The following is a 20485-nucleotide window of genomic DNA, read 5'->3' as shown; positions in this document are numbered from 1 at the left end:
GAATGCTGAAATGTGCAGCTCCCAGATAAGCGGATTTTGAAGCCAGCAGTCTGGATGACTGCCAGGTTAATTAACGCCTATGGTACCCTGAGATTACAGGTTGCTTTCAAGTTCTTCCATGCTCTTCCATCGCTCTTTGAATGTCCTCCAGACCAGGGGTGTAAGCCAGGATTCCCCACAGAGGAGAGTGACAGTTTGCCGCTCCCTGGGACAGTTGTATACTGAAGTGATAGTTGTCATTATTCCTCGGCGGCTGACTTTCTTCTTGCTTAGCATAGCATTTCCTTGTATGGAAGACGGGTACACAACACCATCTTCTTCATTTCTCATGGAGAAATGTCTTCTGTGTTAATTTTTATCGGCTTGTGTGTTTGTGGAACCGAGTCAAATGAGCTCGTTGCCCTAAAAAGGATTAGACCGATTGAGGGAGACCAAGTCTAAGAATATCTGTTGAACTTGTTGGTCCAGCTGCATACTTGACTGTGGAAGTCACTACAACTTTAATAAGAAAATGTTGGGAGGGCAGTACCATATGGACGGATGCTCCATAATCACCCTGATTTTTTCCTTGAACTATAGGATTTTGGCCAGACAGAGACAGATTATGGGCCTAATTAGTCTCTGCTCTGCCCCAGTACATGGTTCTTTTGTTGTTAAGCATCCTGTCTAACTGTAAGAGGATGGTAGACTATTGGGACAAGTAGGGGGGAGAAGTGCTAGCTAATGAGTTTTCCAAAAGAAGTGGCATCTTCATAGTTTTCTGATAGCCTCTGTGGTGCAGATTGCTCTCTATTAGCATTTCTGTGCTACTCTCCCAACTCACTATCTATATTCTTCATTGAGATGCAGGTCTGTCTAGGTAGGACTGTATGAGATTCAGGACACTGTCACATTACAGAGTCACACTTGTATTAGGTTTGCTAAGCAGAGATATCTTGCCTGAAGCCAAATGTGCTATCAAGAAAGCAGCAGCTCACCCAACCCTTTATGCTTCCTCTGTACCATGGAGTCCTGTTCTCACTCATCCTCTTAAGCCCTGTGACAATTAAAGATCTCTAATTCACTGACTGTTTGAGGAGGGATTACTGTATTTGCCATGTTCCTTATAATCTTTCTCAAGCATGCTCTAATGGTTGCTTCTGCAGATAGGATATTGGGCTGGAGGAGTTTTTATGCAACATGCTGTCATCTGAACTGTTCTCATGACCTGTTCTCTTAGCCATTATCCTATTTATTCAAATTCTCTTGTATCACATTTTCACAGTCCTGAAGTTTATGCCTGACACCAAAGAGACTTAACAATTTATTTCAATTACAAGCCTAAATTAAAAGAATGCAAGAAGAGTGCAGATGTTCTGTGAACGGCAGAGGAGAACTGGTCAGGTTTGAGACATTTGTTGTCTTGCTGGCTTCAGCTTCTGCTGCCTGAATCTAGAAGATGTGGTAAAGGAACAGTTTCCTGCCATTAGCTGTATAAGAACTTGAGGGAGGATCCACTGCTGGCAAACCAATTCTGCAAGTTCTGTTTTGGGTCAAGTCTCTGACACTGAGTCTCGTGTTTTGAATATTTAATGGAATACCTCGTGGCCTTAGTGACTTTGTTTTGTAGGCTGGGAAAGCAACTGCATATCAAGAGAAAAGATAAGGGGGAATAAAATTGTCAGCTCCTGATGAAAAGTTGCTGTTAATGCAAAGTCATTTATTGCCTATCTCGCAGTGCATATTGTTTTAGATGTCCAATAGAAAAAGCCACAAGAAGCAGCTTCTGGAAGATGCAGTCACTCTAAAAATAATTTTTTTGCATAGGAGCAGATATTTAGTATATTTTCAGGCAGTACTGTTATTTGCTTTTTAAAGCAATTATTTGAATAATGAAAAATGTAGAACAGAGCAGTAGGGAAGATAGAGGAAACCTCAGACATGGTAGCTCCAAGACCTTTGCAAGCTAAACCATAATCCATACACCTACATGATGTATTTCTTGCTCCACCGAAGTCAGATTGTGCTATCTGATCTTAGAATATCTGAGAACTTAACCTTCTCAGAAGACTTGGATAAAGGCACAACATTCCCTCCCATTCTGTGGGCAGTGGCACCCTTTAGATAAATTTCCACTACAAATCAGAGCTCTTTCATTTCTTATCTGTGTTATGGTTGTATTAGTTAGTAACTGTACTGTGCTTAGCTTTCATGCTTACCACAGAAAACAGAGACACACTGGTGTTGCTGTAACGTGCTCTCAGATACCTATGCAGTGGTTACTTTCACCTGAAATACTTCCTATGGCTCCCTTTGTAGACCTCTGACCTGTGTATGTGTCTAGGTTAGGATGAGATGAGCCAGGCTCCAAGCATGCCTTTTTCTCTTCATTGTGAGGAGTCTAGATAGATACATAGCTACTTCAGAGGTAGTTAGTTTAGTTAATTGACAGTTAGTTGTGATTTTTCCCATTTAAAGGTTCCTAACATGATTTTTCCAGCTTTTGTCATGTGCACTAGGTATTGTGACTAGTGGAACAGCTGTTGCAGACCTCCCTAAAGAATGCTGTTGTCATAATCCAATTGCTGTCCTTGTGCTGACATGTGACTACTAAAGCCAGCAGCTATTGTATTAACAAAACATTTTTCTGGTGCTGTGGTGGCTCATACTATTGATGCAATTATTTTGGCACATTACAGAGGTGAAACCTGTGGCTGTCCACAGCTTAGTTAGCCTGTCAGGACCTGGACACCCAGGCTACGATGGGTTTACAGTGGCACAGGTTGGGTTAGCCCTGTGGCTCAGAGCCAAGTGTCTTCCTCTGTGGCTGCCTGGCAGTTATTGCAGCTGAGATGGTGGATGGCAATTTCAAACCCTACAATAAGGCTGAAGTCCCTGCAATGGCTCATGCACAGAAGAGAGCTGTGAGATCCATAGATTAGCCAATAAGCTGATCTGGCTAATAGCCTCCCTTCTAAACACCCATTATTCAGCTTCTCTCATATCCCTGTGGTCACCTATTTTTCCTTCAGCTTTGAAAAAATTGTTGGCTTAGTATTTACAAAACAGTTTTGTAAAACTTTTTCATTTGTTCCACTTACTCTCTAGTTTGTCTTTGGTGTTGTCATCTATCAGCTCTGTGCTTCCCCTGTCCTTGTTGCTGCCTCAAGTACTGCTGCTTGTTTAGTTTTAAAGTTGACATTTCATCTGGCACCTCCAGAGGGAAAAAACAAGTCCACAGGCCATGCCTGGTGTCCAACCACTTGACAGCAGTGAAAAAAAAAAAAACAAAAACACAGCAGTGAATCGAGACAATGTGTCTCATTCACTAGACAAACTTCAGGGTGTGAGACAGAAAGTGATATTGATGATGCTGAAATAACAGACTTGTGTAGCCTTGCAGCATGTTTTTGTTGAAAACAAATACACAGCACTCAGAGGTGTTAAGGTGAACTGCATGCCTTAAGGCAATAAAACATGGCTGCTATGTTGCAGAGTGTTGCTGCTACAAGTCGATGTGGGGTTGCATTTAAAGAAGGCTTACTGTTCTGCACTCTACAGTAATTTTTGTTTTGTGGTGACATCGTCCCGCTGTGAAGTTGCATATGATCCTAGAGGCATTGACAAGGCCTGTCCACCATTCTAAGCAGCATGGTATTTATTGTGGGGATTCCATAAGAGCACTTTAACATCACATGTTGAATCTGAGACTTCTATCCCACAAGTTACTAAATGTCATGGCACCAGGAAGTGTTGATATTTGTGGGAACTCTCTAGCTAGAGCCGGAACAGACAGATCATGGGGTATTGATCTTCATCTACCTAGTAAACTCTAGGTCTCATCAGAAAATATTTATCTTTCTCAGTTCTTCCTGCTTGAGATGAGGCTGTACACAGTCATTAGATCATTCAGGAACTGACTATGTTATTTTAAATCTGATGTGGGGAGGTTTAGACTGGACAGTAGGAAAAATTTCTTCACTGAAAGGGTTATAAAACACTGGAACAGGCTGCCCAGGGAAGTGGTGGAGTCACCATCCCTGGAGGTATTTGAAGAACGTATGGATGTGGTGCTTAGGCACATGGTTTGCTGGTGGACCTGGCAGTGCTAGATTAATGGTTGGACTTGATGATCTTAAAGGTCTTTTCTGACCTAAATGATTCTGTGATTCTGTGATGTTAATTTTTCTCAGATATTGTCAGAGTCGTTTTTCTGGAAGGGCCAGATTTGGTGCAGAAAGTTTCAGGGGGAAAAAAGAAAACATTTCTCAGTTAAAATGCACAGTTTTCCAGAATGTGCAAATGTAAGAAAGCATAGATGTTGTTTAACTCCCAATGGACTAAAACCTGAGACAGCAAAGAATACAAACGCCACACCTCTTATTTTTCAACAGACAAACATTTGTAGGCAGTTGTTTGGGATATTGGAGCCTAAAGATTTTTTGCCTCCTCACCAGAAGAAAATAAACATACCTTTGAGTGCCTCTGAAGGAAGAATGATCTAAGCTTGCTGGGCTGAGAGGCATTGTCAGATTGTTCAGGCATATCTATGTGACTGTGTCAAGCCCTTGGATCTCCTGGTTTAGAGAATGCCTGAAGCATCCCAAGGTTCACCGTACGTTTCTGTGCTTACCTGGAATTTAACAGCAAGCAAAGAAGCAGTATTTTGTTTTCAGTAACCCCAGGGACAGTTTTAGAGATACTGAAGTAGTGATCATTCAGTCAGTATCTAGTACATTCAGAGTAGATCTTGATTCAGACTGGAAGAATGTATGAAGCAGAAGATGACATGAAGGAATAATGACTACCAAGTCTACCCACAGGATGTGACAGGGTTGTTCCAGGAGCACTATAACTGCTGCTGAGATTCTTCAACCGGTGATGAACAGTTTGTCAACTCTTGCTGTTACCTCAAGTTCTGTTTGATTTGGGCCTATTTCATTCCATAGTAACATGTGTTTTGTTGTGTTTGGTTACTCCATGAGATTCCTGGCAGGGTGTAAAGGCGTCAATGATGTGGTACTGTTGGTTGTTCCAGCAAAATCGTTGTGTGGTTTTGGAAGCAGTAGATGCTACTTTCCCATTAGTTTTTTTTTTTGATTGCCAATTCTTACATTGTCATTGAATCCTTCTTAAGATTCTGAGGAAGATACCAGAATTGAGTGCCAGAAAGATTTAACTGTGTTTCTATTTATATAATTTGACATTAGTAATAAAAGTAATACTGTTACATTACTGGGAGGTTAAAAATATAATTAGCCAAAGTGTGCTGTAAGGAATACTAGTTTTACTGCTCATTCCTATTTACATTCATTAATGATTTTATTTATGGTTGCAAACAAGCTCAATGAAAAACAGGATTAAGGGAATGGAGAAAAAGAGGTAGATTTAGTTTACTGGGGAATGCTGAAAGCCCCTTTCCTCTGACAAAAGAATTAATGCTAAAGGTGAACACATTTGAATTTTTGGCTCTAGACCTGGATTGTTTTATGTTCATTGAACACCAGCTAACTTAGTACCAAAACCAGTATAACTTGAATCAACTCCAATTTGAACAGTTAATGAGTTTTACTTCTACTGGGGATTTTTTTTAGGTGAGAAAGTTGCCTTGAAAGAAATTTTATCCTATTCTGAAGGCCTTTCTTCCTGCATCCTGTTATTTGTAAACTTCTACCTTTCTGCATATCCCAGGGTCTTTTCACTCATGTAGTGATTATAGAAAATTACATAGCTGAATAATCTCAATTGTTTTTATCCTTTGATATAATATGCACAAGAAGCATGGGTGTTGCTATAGTTAGGAACTCATACAAGAATACAAGGTTGAAGGATTCCTTGCGGTGCCTCAGATGTTTTAAGTACCCTTATGAGCTACAGGAATGAAACCTGTGAAGCACATTAACACGTAGCAGCTGATGGGACCCAAAGGAATGTAATGGAAAAAAACAACAAAAAAATACTCTCTACTTTGAAAATAGAGCCATAAGATAGAAGAGCTCTAGGACATATATTTGCTAAGCAAATTTCTGGTTTTGTAATCACTATTTATATGCTGTGTTTGCCTCTTTAAGAAGGCAGAGTGGCTGCTCTGCGTTTGCCTGTGTTTCAACATTTTTGCGTTAATCTTTGCTTAGGGAAGCAAATCTTTGCTTAGGTTTACCATTTTTCTGTTAATCTTTGCTTAGGGAAGTCACATTCATGTGGTAGTTTCTGTGCAGAGGTACACAGCTGCTTCAAGCAATGAAAATGCAAAGTCTGGCTGAACTTTCTGATTCCTTTCTGTTAGCACCTTTAACAAGCTCAGGAGTGTAATAGTTTCTAGAGAAACAGGAGAGTTGACAGCTCTTCATGCAAGCCTGCACTTCTCTAGGGGCAATAGTGGACTCCCCTAGATGCCACTCAAGTTTTGCTGAAGAATCCCTACCAAAGATCTTGTTTTGTTCCCAGTTCATGGAAGCTTCTCCCTCAGGGATAGAAGAAAAAAGCAGACATGCCTCAGACTTGAGATTGTGAGTTACCACTTGTTCTGCCAATGACCAGGCCCAACAAAAATGATACCACCACCAGCAGGAAGATGAACCAATACACTGACTGTATTGTAGACAAGAAGGACATTGCATGAACGATCGCTGGGGGTACAAACAGATCAATCAGCTGGTACATAACTGATGCTACCCCCAACAATCCCACAAAGGATGTAACTCGGCCCACAACAGGTGGTACAAACAGAGACCCGAGGTTGCCCACAGGTGGCATGGGAAACAGCCAGACCAGCAAGCTGAACACATAAGAGAAAGGTGCCCACATAGTGACTCTCACCCGATCAGCCCGTGTTCGCAAAGGTCTTAAGCAGACTGGGGCCCAGCTCCAGGGAGAGTCAGGAGGTCCTTCCTCAACCATGAAGCTCTGTGGAGTGCACTCCACAGACAGACACTCCTGACTCCCTGCAAGTGGTCCCAGCTTTTATCCCCAAGCAGACACCTGACCTTTGTCAACTCAGTGCGGGACCCCTGGGGCTCATTTCCCTCCTGGCTCTCCCTGCAGGGCCGGCCGCACCCTGGGGGGAAGCTCTAAGGCAAACTCACCACCTCTTTATGAAGGGCTGTGGGAATCACCCATATGTCAACCTTAATTCGGGGGCTTGGGGTTCAGACCTCAGCATTTCACCACTGTTAAACTAACAATGGCTAGTTAAAATATCTTAAAAGCAGAATTGAAAGGTTTCTTTTTGGGATCCTTTTCTAGCAGATTGTAAAAATGCTAGTAATTAATTAGGAGAACTATATTTTATGTTTGAAATATTTAAAGAAAATGTAAAAAACTCTATAGGAACTATTGATATTTATAAAATTTATGATCAGAAGGGACAGTTATCCTTATGTGCTCCCAACTCCTGCATGATTCTTTAGAATTTCTTAGATTAATTTCTGTACAGAAATTAGGATTAGCCAAAACCAAAATTTGGGGTTGAAATACTCTGCAGATTTTTCAGCTTCACCCTTTGTATGTCCATGGGCTCCTTCTGCACTGTTAGTGACAATTAATCTTGCTTGCTTGCTTGCTTTCGTATTTATTTCAGGGCAAGAACCACCACTGGAAAATGTGTGTGGATTTTAGTTTTTGCCATTATGTGCACAAATACTTACAAAAAGTGAGCATAGCACCCTTGAACCTTCTGTTTTTTTGATCTGTTGTACTAAGTTCAAGCTTTGAGAACTTGTGATTGTGTGGCTCTGCTTCTGTACCCTCTCCACTTCTAACTTTCTTTCTAAATGCAGAAGTAGGTTTACTTTTCAGTAGAGGACTTATCATTGATTTGGGCTGTGATGTTAAGTGTAACTGTTTGCCATGAAGACCACCAGCAGTGATGGCAGCTGGGCTATTCAGAAGAATGCCTATCGTACCACCTTATTTTGCTCCTTATTCCTTGGCCTTTCCTACCTGTGCTTATTTCTACAGGTGTCTTTACTAAGCTTGAGTTGGAAGGGAGAGGGGCCATCACATGCTCAAAATTTGCTCTATGCTCAGCTGCCAACTCTGTGGGAGTTCATTAAAACTCCCACAACATTGCAAATGTCATCATGATCAAATAACATGGGCAAATGATATTTCCAGCTATTTACACAGCAAATATTGTATAGCTTCTTGTTGGCATGATATTAGTGTTGAGGTTCTAGTTAGGATATTTCATCTCCTTTATTGTATTATTTTTTCTCCTTCTTACCATATTTACCTCACTTTTTGCCAACTGCATGTCCTCTCCCCAAACTTCAGAATTCCTTGAAACAGTTACTGTCTGATCCAAAAATTCTTTCTATTCCAAGATGCATTAAAATCACTGCTGGCCTTTTTCACATGAAGCAAATCCTACACTCCAAATTTTAGTATCGACTCCCTAGAGCCCCTTGCAACCTAGCTTTGTGTTCATATGCTATACACACCTCCCTGTTGTTCCATCCAGGCCTCACTTTGAGTTATATGCATTGTTTCTCTGCTGCATCAAGCACTAGCTGGAGAATTTGGGGTTCACCATAAAGAAATATAGCCAATCTGTGATCTATAAAATTGAGGGGCATCTTGCAGCCACGGCTCTTGTCTGCCCCTGTCCTCCCCTGGAGATCTATCCCATTAAATCATAAATATTATTAATAAAAATCTGCCAACAGCCAACTATATTGTTGTCGACTGCAAGAATGGGATTCCTGTGAAAAGAATGGATAAGTGACAGCTGCAACAGTGCTACTTCTTTCTTTAAAGAACAAACCCAACCTCAGAACTTGCACTGAAAACCCCATGACATGACAATGGGCCAAGAGCAGGTTTCCACAACTTCTCAAAATAGGTATTTTGGTATCTGCTATAAACAGAATAGAAACTATCAGTTTAAAGTGTTCATGGCTACACATTTTGTACAAAGTTAAATCACATATGAAACTACATGCTAATCACAGCTCTGCACTGGGCTATGAACCTCATAGTCCTATGCCTCAAAAACGTGGATACCCCAGTGCAGAGGAGAGGTATGGGGGCAAGTTCCTAATGGCAATGGAGTCAGACTGCCAGTGTAATCAGTTTTTTAATATAAAGGCATCCTTTTGTGGGTGTCAATCCACTAAATTAATTTGCAATTAAAACTCAGTTTTTTTCTTCTTATCAGGCTTTGAAATTTCAAAAGGCAGTGAGGCAGAAATGCCTTAAATACTTCATAAAGTTTCAGGTGCTGTAAGGTAAATTAATTGCTAATGCATATGCATTTTGAGTGAGATTTGGAATGATGGTTCCTATATATTGAACGTGTTATTTTTTAATGAGACAAATGATTCAATTATCTCAGTATCAACTATTGAGGAGAAACTGAAGGAGAAAATCCATAGTCTGGAAATCACTTTCTAAAATGTGAATGGGACTGCAGCCCTGCCTGTTGTGGTATGTGGAGTAGAGTCTGCTGTGGGAGCAACAAATGGCACTTGGTATGAAGAACAGCAGCTGATGAGCAGGGTGCAGTGGGTATTTTGTTTCACTAACATTATAACCCACATTTCTGCAGCTCAGGCGTGTTCTTCTTCCTCTTTTTCTTCTTTATTTAAAGTGCTTTTTGCTCAGAATGGCAATAAAGCAACACAGCTTATTTCTAGAAGGATATCGTGATACCTTTTATTTATATAGTTTGTGACATTTGTAGCAGATTAGACCAAAGTAGACTATAATGAAATAATATTCCATGTGAGGCAGATTTTGCAGGGAGAGGTATATCTTTTATTAGATCAGCTGAAACAGCCGGAAAAAACAGGTTGTCTTTCAGGCATGCAATGCCTTCAGCAGGCTTGACAAAGAGGCAGCAAAGTAAAAGCAAACAGCAGGGAATGAAATAACATTCCATGCCACTTTTTAAAGCAGTTTTTTCCTTGAGAAATATAAGCAATAAAATCGCCTAGTAAATGAGCAGAAGATATCCTCCCCCTTTTTTTTCAAAAGTTGATTTCCCTTTTCCCTATTTGTTTCTCAGAAAACTTATGTGGTCAAAAATACTATCTGAAAGCCAAAAATATCACTTGTAAAAGCTCTTCTCACTGCCTCTTAGGATTTGTATGTCTCCAGCTTTCTTTATCTTCTCTTGTCTGGGCTCCCAGTTTAGGGTATATTTGCTGTAATATGCCATGGTGTCACTCTCCCCTGGAGAGGGAAAGCACTTGTGTCATGGCAAACACAGTCTGGCTGGCAGCACTAACTGGGAAATGAGGTGGGCACGTGAGAAGACTCCACTGTGATGTGCGTGGAGTCACTAAACTTTCAGCATTTGGGTTTAAATTTTACTTTTTTTTTTTCTCTTAAAATCTCAATATCCTACCCAAACAACATTTTGATTGAAAATGTTGGACCATCTATAGAAAGTAAAATTTTGACAATGCTTTATGTAAAACACCAGTGTGTTTTCAGTAATTTGAAGAAACCTTGTTCTGTAAATAGAAGCTGTTAAACAGTGGATGACTGCTTAGCTTTGTGACTTACCTGGAACCAGAGAATTTTAAGTAGTAAATACCATAATCATGAATCATAGAGAATGCTTCTCTGCTGAGGAGAGAGCCTGGAAGGTTGGTGGATACAAATAAGCACATTTGTGTTTTTATGTGTGTTGGGAAAGGCAAGCTTAGTGGAGGATGGCAGTTACCAAGGGCTGTTGACACATTTTCCAATGTTGAAGGGGGATTTTGGGAACAGGAGACATGTCAGAGATTATTGGCTATTTTGAGTTTTGCTGAAATGGCTGCTGTGATGATTTTACTGCACTGTTGATGATAACTAGAACACCTATAACCCCTGAGAAGCCTCCTTGTGTTATGTGGAATGAAAATAAATCAGTGGGCAGTTTGTCCTCTTCATTGGGATAAGCAGTTTTAAGGATGATCTCTTCCCATAAATTTAACATATTCCCTCATTCATTAAGCACACTGTAAGTGCCATTTCCTCACGGAAAATACCACAGACACCCACACACTTTTTCAAAGACAAAGCTGGGATGCCTGGCTGTGCTTTGCCAAGTGGCTGGTGCCAGCCTGACTGCACAGGCTTTCCCTCAAGGATTTCACTTACACTGTGTCAGATGAGTGTCTCGAGCGTAGCTGTGACTGGTTTGAAAAAGCTAAAGTTTATAATTAAAGGAAGATATTTTTATAACTTCTATTATTTGATGTTTGAATTTTTTAATGAGTTGAGGGGATTGTGCTAATTGTGCCCCATTATTAACAAGTGTGGCAAATTAAATTTTCTCAGTCTAGTTTCCAAATAAAACAGCATTTCATTAATCAAAAAGTCTGTTTAGAAAAAGCATTTCTTTAGAAGTCTCCCATACTTCTCAGCATGTACTTCTCATATGTACCAGCATGTGTCATTTCTACATATGAGAAGGTTTTTATAATTTCTGTGCCATTTTGTATTTAGTTTGTGATGGTACATCAATGCATTGTTCCCTGCCAGGTCATGACTGGTATCTAAAAGAATCAAAATATTGATGTCTAATCACAGCTTATGGTTATAAGAATTGGCAAAACCATTTTTTTTCAGAAAAGTACATGCAAAACCATTTCCTTACAATGATGGGGGGAGACGTGTGATCTAAACCATATTAAACCACTGCTTCTTTGTTTTAAAAATTAGTTATCAGTGTAGTATTACATAGTAACATTTTCAAGCTTTTCTTTCCCATTGAAAGCTGGGAATACTTTTTCTGTTGACTTGAGTAGAAACAGACTTTCTGTCACATAAAAACTTACCTATGTGGTATTTCATTACATTCCTAACATCATGGTAGTTGAAAGATGGAGACAACACTCTGGTAGAAAATCCCACAGCATATTTTAAGAAAAGTCTATACAAGAGCTAGTGCTAAGTCAGCAAATATGTGTTTTTAAAAAATTATTAAAAGTAAATGAAATCTACCCAGGCTAGGTTATATATAGTAGTTTATATTGAGGGAGTGGGATGGCTTAAGTTCTCAAGAATGACTTGTCTCATTCAGATGTAAGAAGAAATAAGAGAATCGCTCACAGCAGGGTGAAATTAAACTAAACTTTTGATACATTTCCTGATACACTTGTGCGCATTACGTTTTATCACCTATCCACAAAAAAAAAAAAAAAAAAGAAAAACAATATCCAGTGACTCACTTCATTTGCCAGTCATTCAAATGATTTCCTGCTAAAGTTTTGATACTGCCCTTTGAGAGATATTATAGGAAATAGAGCCTCAAATGTGATTAGATCTTTGGAAAAAGTGTGCATTTCTTCCCAATGGATCACCCCCAGATGACTAGCAAAATTTATATAGAAAATAGGATCCAGCTGAGCTCTGATCACTTTATCCTGTGTTATGCCTCAGCACAAGTAGTTCTAGGAGTACTTTTAAAGAAGTTTTGTATGTTCTCTGAGAGACACGAGCATCTGAAAACACAGGAGGAATTATTTTTATATATAAACAGAGTTCCTTAATATCTTCTTTTCTTTCTTATTTGGAGTTTTGTTACCATTCTTTCTGGCATTTTAAGTTTAGTGTTCCCCCCACAGGGTGTATAGCAGTGCTGCTTTGTCTGAACACTGCCTCTAAGTACTGGGTGTGTTTCAGGTTTCCCTCTGGCCTTCAGCACAGACCTTGAGAACAACTTAGCACCTCCAGTGTAGGTATTCACGCAGCTTAGCTGTGAAGAAGTAAAAGTTAAGCTTGATGACCTTACTAACATCAGTTAAGCCTCAGTGGTTAGAAACATCATTCACAGCTGTAGCTGGAGGGAAGAGGGCTGGGCAATCTCACCCTGCCCGATACTGGAAGGCAGGGAGTGAGGGTGCATTAACAAGGAAACTCCTGATCCCTTTTGGCAAACTCTTTTCTTTAGCATTTTCTCTTCCCCTCCCATCCCTGCCCCAACTAAGAGAAGCTGGCATCTAACCTGCCCAGCATGTAGGAAGCTTGTGCCAGAGCAGCATCTTGACTGTGTGAGTCTCAGCTGTGAGGAGAATTGCCTCTTCACCTGCTCTGTCCCTCCCCTCAGAGAGGGGTGGGTATGTAGTTAGAATCATCGAATCATCAAAGTTGGAAAAGACCTCTAAGATCATCAAGTCCAACCATCACCCAACAGTACCACGACAATTAAATCACATCTCCAAGTGCCACATCTACACGTTTTATAAACACCTTGAGGGATGGTGGCTCCACCACCTCCCTGGGCAGCCTGTTCCAGTGCCTCAGCACTCTTTCAGTGAGGAAATTCATAGAACCATCATAGAATCATAGAATGTATTGGGTTGGAAGGGACCTCTAAAGGACCCTGCAATAAGTGGGGACGATTCTTGCAAGCATTCAATCAAAACCTCCTCTGGCTCAACTTGAGTGCATTTCCTCTTGTCTGATCGCTAGTAACCTGGAAGAAGATACCAACAGCCACCTCACTACAACCTCCTTTCAGGTAGTTCTATCCAAAGGTGGCAATCAATGGAAGCAGCACAAAATATTGATATTATTTTATTTTTTTTTTCCCATAAGCAGACCTGCGGATTATATCTGTTAATTAAATTTAGGGTGACACAAAGAACTAGGGTGTACTTAGCAATGTTATGTTTATAAGGACATCCCTTGGTAGGCCCAGATCTGCTAGTGCTTCCCTCCTGTTCTGTTGTAATGGAGAGGGGTTGTTTGTACAAGTGTGGCCTGTTGTATGTTTTAGGTATGAAAAGCATTTTGTGTGTCACCCACCTCAACAACAGTGGCCAAAAATAAAATGTAATCTTAACTGCCTTAAATCACCCCTTATGTTGCACAAGAAAAAGTTCATTAGACTTTGATTCCAAGTCTCACTGCATATAATTGTTCCCTCCAATTTCATCCTATCTGCTTTTACCTGGGAGGGAGTAAAGCAGATGGAGCCAGGCTCTTGCCAGTGGTGCCCAGTGACAGAACAGAATGCAATGGGCACAAATTTAAATAGAGGAAATTGTTTTAAATGGAAGAAAAAAAATTTCCACTGTGAGGATGGTCAGGCATGGGAACAGGTTGCTCAGAGATGTTGTGGATTCTCCATCCTTAGAGATATTCAAAACACAACTGAACCTGTCCAGAAGCAAGCTGCTCTCACTGACCTTGCTCAGAGCAGGGGGATTGGACTAGACGATCTCCAGAGATCACTTCTGCCATCAACTCTTCTGTGATTCCGTGAAGTTCTTATGCAGTAATTTACTTGTGTATTCAAGTGTAATAATGAAGCTCTTTCTGTATTAGTAAGACACTATCTCATACTTAGTTTAAACTGAGACCAAATATGAATAGACAAAAGCCCAAGAATAGAGTTCCGAGTGACTGGTGATGGTTTTGTTATAATACAGAATTTTAGCCTTGGATGGGATTGATTCCATTATTTTGTGAATGCTGTTTAAGTACGTTTAATTAAAAGTTCTTGTAGCTTGTTCAGATGTATAGAATATTTTAAACTTGCAAACCTATTTGTAGACCTGACTTAAAATACCAGTGCATGTATGCATGATGCAAGTCTGGTCCTTATCTCTCAGACAGAATAGTGGATAGGGTTCAGGAAGGAATGGCAAAGATGACCAAAAGCATGAAAAGGCTTCAAAACACAGGAGAACCGAGAGACAGGAAATTTAGCCTGAAAAACAGATAATTTAGAGGAATATAGCAGTGGTCTACAAAATTACGCATAACATTGGAAGAGTGGGTGGGACCTGACTATTCATGGTTTCTGCTAGTATCAGAACTTTTGGACATGAAATACAGTCAGTAAGATATTATTTCAGAGAGTGCATAAGATGATGGATCTTCATGGAGTAGGTGAGAGACACATGGAACTCCCTGTCAGAGGATATGGGATAGGTTAGGAGGTTTACATGGGGTCTAGGCAAGCACTTTAAAGAGAAGTCAAGGCATTTCCTTATAGACAAACCACCTTAGGCTCTTAGAAGATACTGATCTAATACTATCTCTACTGAGGTAGAAACAATTGGAGGCTGGGAAAGTGGCAGCGGAAGGGTCTTACCCTATGCCAATACTTCTGTAGGTGTCTGCATGTGAAGCAAGATATTAAGGTAGGGAGGCCAAGTTAAAGTTACTACTTTCTGTTGTTTCTAAACTCTTCTTTACTGTTGGACTTTTTAAGTGTTACAGAATGAACTCTACTGTCATGACAAAAATAGTCAAGTATAGTAAGAACCTCTGAGAAAAAAAAAAAAGATTCTTGATTAAGACATTGGTTTTGAACTCCAGCAGTCTAGCTAATCTCCAGCTCTTCCAGGGAGTTGATGTATAACCTAAGAAGGCTTTCTAACTAACTCAGTATGGAGCATTGAGACTGCCTGAACTTTGGTGTTGTGTCCACTTCTCTTCATGGGCAGTCTGGGGAACCCAAGCCTGGCAGTGTAGCTAATAGGCAATCTGGGTCACTCACTGCTGTCTTGTCAAGTTAGACACATAAAATGCAGTGTAAATATCTTCTTTAGCATTTCTCTTCCCTGTTTTGAAACAAAGCAGGGGATGTCTTGTCCTTCCCATCATGCATGTATTAACCTTTTAAGGTTCCTTGGACAAGAGCTGCAATTTACCCTGTTTCTGCATTGGCTGATGTGTAGGTGTACACACCTAAATCATGCAAGATGTGTAATTATAGTGTAAATGAGGGAGGTCTAGTTAGAAATAAAACTGTCCAAGCTAATTTTGACATAGTAGGTAGGACATTTTGAAGATATAAGAAAGCACCTAGAGTTCCAGTAGGGTAAGGATGTGCTGATGCCAGAATCTGGGAGGGAGGATGATTTCCAGCTGGTAAGCACAGGGCTGGGCAAAGTGAAGGAGCAGCCTACTTTTTAGGAAGCAAATGCAGGTTAGGAGGCAAAGCAGGATGTACAGAGAGACTTTCTTGAAAGAAATGAGAACTACTCTGCACGTACAGAGTGACTGGAAGGTTCACTGCTAACCTGTTTAATGATTAGTTGATTTCTGTATTTTTATTCCTCTGCTTCAATAAACTAAAAACTTTCAGAAGAAGATGTTGAACTGAAGGATGGTCACTGTTTATTCACGTAGCTTATAAAATTAAGAGAACAGTTGCCATTCTGTACAAGCTTCTCTATTTCCCTTAAATAAATAGTAAGGATTTTTTATATGATTTTCAATTTTCTAGGGTTTACTAGCTTTTATTTATTTTTTTTAGTAGCTCTTTCAATAACGAGTTCTAATGAGTCTTTCCAATGACTGATTTGAAGTGAAGGGGATGGTGGTGAAAAAAAACCAAAACAAACAAACAACAGAATAATTAATCTCTATGAGGCTTAATGGACTGAGAATCATAGAGGTTCAAGCTGGCCTAAAAGCCTGTCTCTTTGTATCAGCAAAATATATGTTTCAGGGGAATTCCAAGGCTTGTGATGTAACCATTTTGAAACCTTTAGCTCATCAACACGAGCTTATCTTTTTTTTCCTTTCCTCCGCTTTTAACATTATGAGGATATTTGTAGTGCTGACTCTTCAAGAGGAGAGGAGTGACACTTCCTGAACTTCAGAAACTTGGGCCATTAATAAGTTTTATGCCATCTTGTTGCTCATCATAGTTTTATAGCCCTTAACTGGCAAAGACTACATTCTAAATGCCTTTTCTATTTACATAGCACTGAGGAGCTACTTATGACAGCATTTCCAAATTTAGAGAGCTTGAAAACAAGTCAGATTAGTGGATCTCAAATCCTTTTAAATGCTTCTGACAGTTTTAAGAAAGTTGACTTTGCTTTTAATTTAAATTATTTCAATGTGCTAAGGAGCTATTCATGATATGGAAGATACTCCAGACCACTCTGCATTTTGCATAAAATTAGGAAGAATTTTTTAATTTGAAATTACAGGGCTTGTAAGTAATTAAGTAGTGAAAAGTGGAACTGATATATGTGTCGGTGAATGCAGAAGTGCTACAGATAATTACAGGCTTCTGGACCACAGTGTTCTGATTCTTACTTTTGTAATAACACCAAAAGTACCTGTGTTCTGTCAGTATCTGCCAAAACTCTCTTTACCTCCCTCATCACCTTGCTGGATAGTCCTTAAAGACATAATGTTATTTGCACTAGTGTGACTTTTGTACTGAGCACATGTATGTGTAATAGGAGAATATCATAGACCTGAAGGGTGAAGCATGTAAATAATGGCTCTATGGGACAAATTCAAACTAAAGGTTTCTGTTCAGTATGCCAATTCTCTCAACAGGAATTACAGGACATGAAGGCTACATGGAGGCTGGAGGAAGTTTTAGGATGCATTTGAGATGAGGTGGAATGCTACCATATAGCCTAAGTGTTGCTGTGGAAAAATGAGTAAAGTCATATGGTGAAAAGAAAATACATCTGCCTGGGAAATTTGCCACAGCATGGGGGGAAAAAAAAAAAGGCTGACTTTAACTAAAACAAGATCCAGTAGGGGAGATGTTTGGGCCAATTTCAGATGCCATAACTTGGCTACTTTCACTCCAGTGCTGGCCAGCTCTGTCACATTACTATTCAAAATATTTTCAAGATTGTGGCTTGTTGAACTGAGTCCTGGAGTGCAGCCGGGTGGCCTGGAGCAGTGGGAAAGGGCAGCAGCACAAGAAAAGCAGTCATGGAGTAGGAGACAGAGGTGGAATATGTCTCTCTGCCTGGGTGCCATCCATCTCAGACAGAACATTGCAGCGGGCATATCTGCGCCCTCACCAAGATGTGTTTTCTATCTCCCAGAGAGTCACAGGCCCTCTGCAAGGTCTGCCAGACCAGCCTCTCTCACTCACATGTACTGTGGTGCTGTGCAGTACTGAACTGAAGAAGAGCATGTCTCTCCACACTTTGCACTGCTGCTGCATCTGGCTGTAGGCCCTAAAAAATAAATAAATCAGACCACCCCAAAGAAAAACCCTTAATCATGAAGACTTGCACCATGTTCTGGACGTCAAAACCCTCAAGTCATGCAAGGAAGTGCTATCATTCATTTTTTTGCCCTTGGAAACTTCCTCTCATTCCTCCACCAGGCACATACAAAGGCTGTTTTTCATAGGAAGCCTTTTTTATAAAGGGTTCCTAGAAATGCACCAGTAGCTTGCATTGTGTTGGGAGGTGGGGATAGAAGTTACTGTGCTTGCTCTGAGACATACACAACTGGATTATTCTGTACCACTGAAAGCTTCCTGAAGCCTTTCAGTTTTTGTCCAGTGGCTTTTGAAGACAATTTATTTGAATTTTTGAAGTGGCTTTTTCTGAGATGGTGTTTGAAACTGACCCCTTAACAAAAGTTTCGTATTCTGAATTTTTTGTGCTTTCTTCAAATTGTTATAACTTTATGAAGTATGGGGGTGGGATTATTATTTTTTCCATTTTAGGGTCTGTGTAACAGAATTGTATCTAAATTAATGGAGTTTAGGTATGATGACGTAACAGTACACAAAACTGAATATTAAGAAAGCCATGATATACTAACCTGAAAGAAGTAAGGAAGCTGCTATGGTTCCTTTCTGGAGCTGAGTTTCAGATTTCTTCTCCACTGATGTTCTGTCCCTTGATTTCCTTACCTGTAAACCCAGCCTTAGAGAATATTTTGAGATACATAGGGATATAAGGTTCAGTTATCAGAATGAAAAACTCACATGGAAGAGATAGCTAGTTCAGAGAAACCCATAGTACAGCTACTATGCAGAACATAGCCTAAAAACTGTGGTTTAGCAAACGAAGGATAAAACCAGTAGTTGAAGACTTAAAGCCACAGTTACAAGGTAGTGCAAGAAGAGCAGAAGTTGAGAAGGTGGAAAAGGCATCACCAATGAACTTAGAAATTAATACTAGTAGAGGCTCCTGCAGATCCCGCTTACATATTTTGTCTAACTATTTCTAGAGAATGACTCTGAGAAAGGCAGTTACACAAACCACAACCACTCCTTCACTTGGTGGTCAGTGAAGCTTACCTACTACAGATGATCCTGTAATGTGTTTTTTTAAATATATAGTAGTGAACAAAAAACAATCCAGTCTTCCACCCATATTTGAAAATACAAGACACCGAGGGACTTGTACGGCAATTTAATTTTGATTAATTCATTAATCTATGTTTCTTTAGACTACTCTTATCCTTGAGTGACTGGTGAATTATTAATTGCTCCACCTTTCTCTTTAGACTAAGTTCTTCAAGACAGGATTTGTTTATGGTGGTCTGTGTGTACAGAAGACCTGTATGCAGACCTCAGAAACCTGTAAGCGCTACTAGCATTCAAGATTGGATAAAAAAAATGACATTTTAAAATGTTTTTAAAACTGTTTATAGGAAACTGATTTCTAGTCCTAGAAGCAGTTTTGTGTGAATATATAGCTTTTATTCCCTATACACTTAGCTTTGTTCTCTGGTAAATATTGCTAGAGAAGAGATTTCACTGGTATCGCTGCTTGCTTACTTGTGGCCTGAACTTATAATGCAGAGTCACAGTCTGGGTTTTGTTTTTGTTTTTTGTTTTTCTTTTCTTCTTTTTTTCTTTGTCCTGACAGAAAGATTTCGGGACTTACTGCTTCTACATTCAAATCAAGATACAGAGATTCTGCCCATCTTTCAGCAGAGGCGCTATCCCAAGTAAGTAAGATTGTCTTCTTGGGAGAAATAAAATCTTTATTTGCAGCAAGGGAGGCTAAAACATTTATAGCACTGTACATGCTCTTGGTGTGAAGTCCAAAGGCAGAACTGTCAGGGAGCCACACTTGTGCTGATCTGTGCAGGCCTTCAGCAGTGTCAGGGAGAAGCAGATGTGCTTTGCAAGCGTGCCCAGCTGCCAGCGGGGAGGTGGTGGTGCTCCGCAGATTTAATGTTGCCTGGATCAGCTTTGTTTCACTTGACACACTGTGTTGACAGAGGCAGATATTTTGTCAGGCTAATCCTCGTTCCTGTGGGATTCCAACATTTTGGAGACAAATTCCCCTGGATTTTAACAGGCTCGTCTCTGGAAACCTGGAAGCTTTAGAAAACATGGGTGTTTTTTGTTCGTTTGTTTGTTTGTTTTTTTCCCTTCATAGGGTTGTATGTACAGGCAAACCAAAAGAGTGTTGTTGGGTGCTTAGGAGGTCTTGCATGTACTGAGCACATCCTGGACAAAACCTCTTCTTCATCCGAGTGACATACCCAAATGAAACAATAAATGCTCCTTGTTATTATATTGATTAAAAGAAACAGTCACTTTCAGCTAAATCTTGACAAGAGGCAGTGAATGGGAGAGGAGAAGAAAAAATAGTCCTCACGTTAACCATGACCAGGGTGAGCAATGAAAGAAGGTTAGTGCGGGAAAGACAGAGGGAGGAAACGGAAGAAAGAATGTCTGGAGCCAATCCAGCAGTGATGATGGATATAAGCAAAGTTATGTATTGTAGATATTACTGTTAGCAGGTTCCTGAAATACATAAGAAGGCAGTGGAGCTAAGTGTTAAATATGGGTCTTAAAATCTGATAATATATATTTTTT

At 40.0% G+C, this 20485-nt stretch overlaps 1 protein-coding gene across 2 annotated transcripts in view; it reads left to right on the top strand.

Annotated features, from left to right (window-relative positions):
- NOX4 (NADPH oxidase 4) overlaps nucleotides 1-20485 on the top strand; it is a 105240-nt gene that overhangs the window by 49322 nt on the left and 35433 nt on the right. For both annotated transcript variants that reach the window (XM_008937632.1, XM_008937624.1), the window contains exon 12: nucleotides 19524-19605. In XM_008937632.1, coding sequence (XP_008935880.1) covers nucleotides 19524-19605 — 82 coding nt within the window. The remainder of the gene's footprint in view (nucleotides 1-19523; nucleotides 19606-20485) is intronic.

Source organism: Merops nubicus, unplaced genomic scaffold, assembly GCF_000691845.1.
Source record: "Merops nubicus isolate BGI_N331 unplaced genomic scaffold, ASM69184v1 scaffold12560, whole genome shotgun sequence".
NCBI classification, from domain to species: Eukaryota; Metazoa; Chordata; class Aves; order Coraciiformes; family Meropidae; genus Merops; species Merops nubicus.
The sequence above is the reverse complement of the archived record's forward strand: the minus strand, read 5'-3'. Positions and strand labels throughout refer to the sequence as shown.